The sequence below is a fragment of the Henckelia pumila genome, chromosome 3, assembly GCF_033568475.1.
Source record: "Henckelia pumila isolate YLH828 chromosome 3, ASM3356847v2, whole genome shotgun sequence".
Lineage (NCBI taxonomy): Eukaryota > Viridiplantae > Streptophyta > Magnoliopsida > Lamiales > Gesneriaceae > Henckelia > Henckelia pumila.
The window spans coordinates 194,639,900-194,648,664 of record NC_133122.1 but is presented as its reverse complement, the minus strand read 5'-3'; the positions used below and the strand labels follow the sequence as shown (position 1 = coordinate 194,648,664).

The 8,765-nt window shown below is 30.6% G+C and overlaps 1 protein-coding gene across 1 annotated transcript; it reads left to right on the top strand.

Moving 5' to 3' along the window:
- Positions 1-4,038: 4,038 nt before the first annotated feature.
- Positions 4,039-8,526, top strand: LOC140892523 (NAC domain-containing protein 21/22). Its single transcript, XM_073301445.1, has 3 exons — positions 4,039-4,320; positions 6,011-6,303; positions 7,850-8,526. Exons 1-3 carry the CDS (start codon positions 4,146-4,148, stop codon positions 8,378-8,380), a joined length of 999 nt encoding a protein of 332 aa, XP_073157546.1. The 5' UTR covers positions 4,039-4,145; the 3' UTR covers positions 8,381-8,526.
- Positions 8,527-8,765: the final 239 nt, after the last annotated feature.

Below are 8,765 nucleotides of genomic sequence, written 5' to 3'. Positions count from 1 at the left end.
AATAATATATTTTTATATTAAACCAATCATAATAAAATAATTTTTTTTCAATCCAATGATATCATATATTTGGTAAAATATTAATGATTTTGTATAAAAATTTATATATAAAAATGCGTATTTTAATGTTGTGTTTACTTTGTGTGATTAGATTACATATGGATAGATTGTATCGATACTTTTAAAAATGATTTTCATAGACTTGGAATAATGATGAATAAAAGAATATTATATTTACTTTGAGTTATTAATTTTGGGTCTGAAATAATTATTGAGGGACGAATCACAGTTTTATCCTCCAAAATGATAAACAATCTTATGTTTAATTTTGTATTTATATAATTTGGGTGAGATTATTGTTCAATATTGTAAATTTTTACTGATTCAAATGTGATTCATTTTTATTTATGAAAATTATTGGATATATATATATATATATTTTAAAAAAATAGATATAATTGATAAACTGAGTTATAAAAAAAAATAAAAAAATTGAAAGGAAAACAAATGAATTAAACCCGAGATTTTACCAAACGCGAGATTCATCTCAAACCCGCTTAGGAAGATCTGAGTTTAATGCGGGATTGAGTTTGGGCCGACTCATTGCCATCCTTGATCAAATACATCACTCAAGGATTCACAAAAAAATATAGTTCACGCTCTTGCAGGTAGCATGTAATAAAGTAAACGTCGGCTGCTAATGAGCTACCTCAACTACCCTCAGTTGTATAGTTTAAAGTCAAGTCACTTTTGATTCACAAGTTAACGCACAATTTGCAAATAATTTATTAGTCTTTTGGAAAGAATGGTTGGTGCTAATTTAATCGTAGAAAAATTTGGCGATCATTGATGATCACACATGAGAAAAGTTTCATTCATACAAGATGATGATACGTGGCCCAAAGGCCAACAGTGAGATGGATTTTTTTGCTGTTCAAATTCAGTGAAGCACGAGCATCACAGTACAAATAAAAAGTCATGTTTACATTACAATGACTTTGCCCACACATATAATATATTGCCACTCAAAATGCAAACAGAAATGATCGCGTAAAATCCGATAAAATTGGAAACGATACGTCAGAAATAATCATAAAAAAAAAACATCATTGGCTTTTCGATAAAAAGAGGCAAACTGTGGTCGTGTCGAATGCTTATTGGTGAATTACGAACTCGAAATGTTCCAGTAGCTGCCAAAATCAATCCTTCAAAATGTCACCTTTCAATAAAGACGTCACAGGAAAAATCGAGAAGTTTGGAGACTGAACTTTGGCGTAATCTCCATCTGCACGTAACCAAAAATATTTTATTTTTCATCATATACCCACACTACTGCAGAAGTGCGACCAGTCGATCGGGCCCGTGAAAAAAGTAATCGGATTAATTTGTCTTTGATAAAAATGTTTAGGTCATTGGTGGATCCATCGGTTTCAAATGAGATAATTCTCAATTTCGTTTCTCATTTATTTTTTCGTCCCTCTTTTTTTAATTGATCTGTTTCGTACAATTCAGTTAAAATTGACGGGATGGAAAAATATAACCAGCCCACTTTCATTTTTTTGGTGTAATCACTTGATTGATTCCTTCTCAATCCTTACAAACCGAACCCTAAACCCTTGATTCTTCCTCCCTTTCTTCAAAATACCATAAGTTTTCTTCCTCTTTATTTGTTTGTTACTTAATTTCTTCTCTGGTTTTGCATATGAACATAATTTAAGATTTGTATTTGGTATTTTTTTTTAAAAAAAAAACAAAAAATCAATTTGCGGTTCTTTCTTTCCAACATGTGAACAGAGATGAGAAAATGGAGGGCTGAAAATTCTGATAGTAGAATAAAAACCAATATCTTATTTATTGGAATTCTCCTGAAAAAGGGAGAGAAAGAAGCCGCAAGACGCCGCCTCTGTCTAGGTTAGAGCTACGAATGAACCGTCAAATCGAGTCGAATAATGGTAAAATGGTATGACTCGAGCCTTAAAATTCGGCTTGTTATAAGTATATTTGAGTTCGAACTCGATTTGAAGCTCGATTATTTCAAATGTTTTGGCTCGAAATCGATATTTTGGCTCGAAATCGGCTCGAAATGAAGTTCGAGTTCGGCTCAAAATATTCGAACCTATTCGTGAACTATTTGGATATTATGGTTCGAAAAGGTTCGAAATGTATAAATATTTATTATATAATTATATTATATTAATTAAATATTAATGCTCGCGAACTATTCGCGAACTATCGAACAAAATAATTTTGGCTCGAGCTCGGCTCGAAAAGAGTTCGAACATGTTCGAATTCAACTCGAGTTCGATAAATTCGAATACAAATAAAATATTTATCGAATAGGCTCGAAAAACTCGTAAACTTATTCGGTTCGATTGCAACCCCTAGTCCAGGTCAATTTTTCGGAAAGACGGTAAAAGAAATCTAATACAAATATACAATATTTTTACGGGTTAAACAAGTAAATTATTCCGTCAATTTTAACATTTAAATTGAATGGAAGGATTGATTTCGAAAAATATTCTAAACTTGGATGATGAAACAGGTGTTGAAAAACGAGGGACAAAATTAGGACTATCAAAAAAATAAGGGAAGAAATTAAGAATTATCCTCATTTCAAATCTATTCAAATGTAGTTTTGCTTTTTTTAGATACATAAAACCATACATTTCAAATCTGTCTTATAGATATCATGTTAACAAAGATGAATTTTAAGTTATCCCAATTTTGATAGTCATTTGAATTTTACTTTTCATTACTAATACATTATAAATTAAATTGTAAATTTAATATTTGATCAATTAATTATAAATAATAAAAGTATTCGAGTTATAAATTTGAAATCCATTCATTCTAATTAAAACCAACCATAATTTCTCAAAATGCAAAATTCACTGCCTAATTTTGACCATATACTTGTATTCCTTCCTTGCGGCAGTGTTGTGAATATTTCACACACGCATCCACTATCCCAGTCGGCACACACGTGGCAACTATTCATCTTTCCAACTTTTCTTTTAAAAAATAACACTAAAAATTACAATTTTGGTCATACATGTAATATACTTGTCATTTTACGATTTTATTTTTTTATATTTTTATATTTCAATTTTAGTTCTGCATATTTTGATTTTTAACAATTTTAATTTTTTTTTTCAAAAATTATTACGTAATATTATACTCATAAAATTCATATCATCACTGTATTGGTGCCGCATCAACGCTATATCGAAAAAGTATCAAAATAAAAAAAAATAACGGACTAAAACTAAAATTTAAAAATATAAATGATCAAAACCGCAAAACGACAAACATACCAAATTAAAAAAGTAATTTTTCCAAAAAAATATAATAAAAAATTTTCAAACCCCACGGACGCCTCCCTCTTACTTTTTATTTTATTTTATTTTTATATCTGCTTGATATTAATATAAGATGTCTCTTCAAAAAAAAAATATTAAGATAAGATGTCAAAATTGTAAAAAAAAAATAATTTAATTATTTTTAACTACGATTATTGTCAAATTTAAGACCAACGTCAGGTTTTGCAATTATTGTCAAATTTAAGACCAATTGTTAATGAAACATCTCTTGTATCGTTATTTTTTAGTTATCCATTAGTTTAAATATATATTATCTAAATTTTTACTCATGTTTTCAATGATTTTACTCGCGTGCAACATACGTCCGCTTTCTTAGTTTAAGAGTCGCATTTGATATCAATTCAATAAAAAATTATAACTCTTTGTCCGATGAAAGACCAGTACCTCGCTCGAATCGCAAAAAAATATGCTCTAGATCAAATTAGGCACTTGCACACAAGTACACCCCAACGTAATTGAATGTTAAAACAAAATTTATAGAGTAACTAATAATAAATAAATAAATAGCACTTGCCCACTCGCCAGTGCTACATAATATTCTTTTCCTCTTTTCTATTTTTTTATTTTAAAAAAAAATTCATAATTAGCTACATAATAATTTTCTTTCGTGTATATATTTATACACATAGGAGTTCCTATTTGGCCATCTTCAAAGGCATATAATCAAACAATAATCATTCTCTCTCACACACACTAATCAACACACATATACACCACCACCACCACCACCACCACCAACACCACCACCGCCGCGGCGGCCTGAAAATGATCAGTTTGAGCACGGTGGAGGCGAAGTTACCCCCCGGTTTTCGGTTCCATCCGAAAGATGAAGAACTTGTATGCAATTACTTGATGAACTGGATCACAGGATGCACCCAACACATGACTCCTTTGTTGATCCAGGTTGATCTTAACAAGTGTGAACCTTGGGATATTCCAGGTACTTTCATTTATAGCCATCTTTCCATATATATATATATGTGTGCTCGCGCGCGCGCACTTATATATAGCTAGATTGTTATGCAAAAACAAGATTTTGAATTAGGCTTATGAAATTTAATTGATTCTCTCTTTAACTTTGTGGGTTTGACAATTAGAAATCATAGGGACGAAATGTTATCTAGCTACTTGCTCTTGTGTGGATACAATTAATTAAATGGTAATTTTTCTTTTGTTTAATAAAATTTTCCAAATTATTTTTTTAGAGATATATAAATCAGAACAGAATGTTATATATGTTTAACTATTTTGGCTTAGTTTCAACCACCCCACCCGGCTCTAACTCATCGTTAATGGTATATATAGCTTGAAATATAGATGCATATATATATATATATTTAATTTATATATATATGTGTCTGCAGACAATTAGTTCATGCATTTATATTTCTTGGTTTATTAATTTGACGTTAATTAATAGTAGGACACACACACACATACACACACATTTTGGAACTACACCTAAAGATTTCTCATACATGCACCAGTTACCTTTTTGAAGAAATCGACCCCTTTGTCTTGAGTAGCAAAGGATCGATGGAGACAAATATTAATTATTCGAGATCATAATATAAAAAAATATCCGACTTCACAAGTGTAATTGTCTAAATTTTGATTCGTACGCGTGTATACAGTATACTGGTTAAGCTCAATCAATTTCGAATATATCGATGATAACTATAATATGTTATTTCATGCATTATATCAACATGGAGGCCTTCTCGAATTTACCGTGAGATCAATGGTGATTTCTCTAGCTTAATTCACATGTTTACAATAAGAACTTAATTCTATTAATTAAGTTTGATTGTATTCAGCATTCAGCGATTAACATTAATTTATTAATGTCTCATTATGTAATTTTCGTGCATCTCCACCACACAATATAAGCACATCTCTATCGATATTCGACTATCATGGCTTGTTGACCACTAGATAATTATGGTCTCATATATGCTATATATTTTCAATGGAATTTTGTAATGCTATTCCTGTAAATTTGTGTTTTGTGGGTTCTATTTTTGTGAGCGTTAAATTTTTTTTTATCCGATAACTTGTGAACATTAAATCAGTCGAATATGTTTTATTCGGCATTGATCCTCTCTCATGGCATGATGCATGTGACGAGAATAAAGCCTATATCACACACGTACATTAGAATTCATGTAAACAAAACGAAGGGAAAATAAAGTGGAACGACGAGATTACTTGAAAAAAATGAGAGCTAGAGAAAAACTTTGTTAATTAAACGAATTGAGTTGTTTTTGACACTACTTTAATTGCCCATGTATAATTATTGGTGGCTCTCATGATACTTAGCTATCAAAAATATGGCTTAAATTGTAAAGAGTGCCCACATGCATATGCTTGGCCACATGCAGTTTGCCTTCAATAAGTCCACATCATCTACCTTAAATAATCTTCTGTATTATTTATATTTTAAAAAGATAATAATAAAATAAAATTGGTGTATATATTTATATATCATGTATTAAAGAACTATTTATATTATATTTTGGATTATGGATTATTCGGGATAAATTATCCTGCTATTTTTTTAGCAGAATTAGACGTACGTACCTGTCTCTTATAACAATTATTTTTTTTTTTCGTAAAAAAAAAAAAAAAAGATACTGCATGTGTGGGAGGCAAGGAATGGTATTTCTACAGCCAACGTGACAGAAAATATGCAACCGGGCTAAGAACAAATCGGGCCACAGTTTCGGGTTACTGGAAGGCCACGGGCAAAGACCGGCGCGTGATTCGGAAGGGGACCCAAGTCGGCATGAGGAAAACTCTTGTGTTCTACCAGGGCCGTGCCCCCAAGGGTAGGAAAACCGAGTGGGTCATGCACGAGTTTCGCCTTGAAGGAGCCTCTAGCCCCGGCCCCGGCTCCGGCCCGAAACAAGCTCATTCTGTCAAGGTAAAACTCATGTGCTATCGCATTTAATCATTCAATTATAACTCACCGTTTCATGTGAATGATCATGAGATTCAAAATTCTTGCATCATCTTACAATTGGTTCAAATTTTAAGGTAATCATGTGTAAAAAAAATAGTTGTGTTAATCCTTATAATTAAGACCTTGTCTTTCAATATACTATCACATCGATCCTAATTTGTTGTCTCATAAAATTAGCCGAGTGGTGATTATATAACATTGAAGTTTCCAAAATCAATTTTTGTATTAATTAATCATATGTCATGGTGAGTACGTACAAACTTTAGTATAGACAGAAGAATGTGATTATAGTTGGTAAAGGTACTGAAATTAAATTCAACTTAAAAATTAAAAGGCATTTCTGATACAGAAGAAGGGTAGATAATATATATTTGTTATATATACATATATATATATATATATATATATATAATTATGTATATTGTTGAGTTAATTAATATTAGTATCTCACTAACTATGATAATTAATATAATACTCGACAAGTTGATGTTTTTTTAATCGATCATATCTTCAACTTGTCAATGTTATGGACGTCATTAATTTACAGGCTGCTTTCATTTAGAATAATGACTATTAAGAATCTACCCGTAATAAAATAAAGACTATCGAGAATATATATTTATCGCTTTTTTTTTAATGTAAATTGTTGTCTTTTTAGTTGTAGATAATGTAGGCGCACGACAATAAGTTTTTTTGGCCATTTGCTAATTTAATCTTGACTTTAAATAATGTCGTTTGTCTTTTATGCCTTTCGACTGTATATGCTCACCCGAAAGTAGAATCTTTTTGACATTTAGAAAGCGACAACTAATGTATTTTTTTTTATATACATATATATTCTTTTGAGAAAGACAACTGATGATTTTTCGTAGATACATAAATTATATGTCAAATCTCTCATTTATGTATAAAATAATTTTTCTATCCCCAACATTTTCTCCAACGAATATATCTCTGAAAATTTTGCATCGAAGTTTACTTTTACATGATATATATTTACATGTTGAATATTATATATCTTTCACGGTTTAAACTTTTCATTAAATTAATTAGTGATATCAACTTTTAAATATATATATATATATATATATATATATATATATATAAAATTTACAATTGTTTACTTTGGTAAAGGTGATGAGATTCAACATTCTCGTGTCATCCCACAAAATTTGACTCCAGTTTTGTGATAATTATTTATATTTAAAAATAACTATGTTTTGTATTTTAATTTAAAAAAAATAAGTTTTTTAGTCCAGTAACTTTATCTCTTTGAGTTTTAGTTTATTAAATTTTTCGATTTGGATTTAATTTGGTACGCTAACTTTGCATTTTTAGTGTTTTTTTGTTCAACTGCATACGTGTCAATTAACTTATGATTGGTACGTGGACAAATTAATAGACCAAAAAACTTGTTTTTCTTTTAATTTATCATCGCATCTCATCGATAATCATAATCGGGTTTTTGTATTTGACGTGATAATAATTTGGTCCATATATACTGCAGGAGCAAGACTGGGTTTTGTGCAGAATGTTTTACAAGAACGGATCAGAAACCCCAAACAAACAAGAAAACCCAAACGCCATTATTAATATTAATGGCCAGAGCCAGCTGATACCTAATCCTTCTTTATCAGTACTTCTCCCTCCATTAATGGAACCATGCAACAACATCTTCTATCCCCAGCAAGTGCCCTGCTTCTCCAATGTTGTAAACACCCAAACAAACCCTAACTTCTCCTCCTTCACCAACCTTCATGAACAACCTTCCAGCTGCATCAAAAGTACTACTTTGGGAAAAACAATCTCCCACCCCGTGATTCACAATCGGACACTGTTGGATTATAATGCTAATTCTTGCGATGCGAAGGTGATTAAAGATGTTTTGAATTATCTCACCAGAACAGAAAGTGTGAATGATAATAATAACCCGCCGGCAGCCATTCACGAGTCTCCCAGCTTTGGAGAAGGAAGTTCGGAGAGTTACTTATCGGATCAAGCGGGATTGTCTCCCTTGTGGATTAATCAGTATTCGTGATTATATATATGCCATGTTGGGAAACTTGGGATTTCAATTGAGTTTCCAAATATGTTTATGTCCAAAGAATTCGTGTAAAAATATATATATATTGGAAGATAATTAGTGTACATTAATATCTATCATCTATTTGAATGTATTTTGAGTCGTGAATTTTAAGAGGATTTTCTCGGGATAGTTTGAAAAATGGCCTTGGACAAAATATAATTTTAAATATTGGTGAGCTTTCTTCCAAATTCTTTTGCAAAATATTAATCTTCATATGCTGGAAAAACAAATTAGAGCAAACAAATTAAAAATGAAAAATTGAGAATATTAGATTTCAAAGAGTAACATTCTTGTGAGACGGGTCAATCCTATCTATATTTATAATAATAAGTAATAT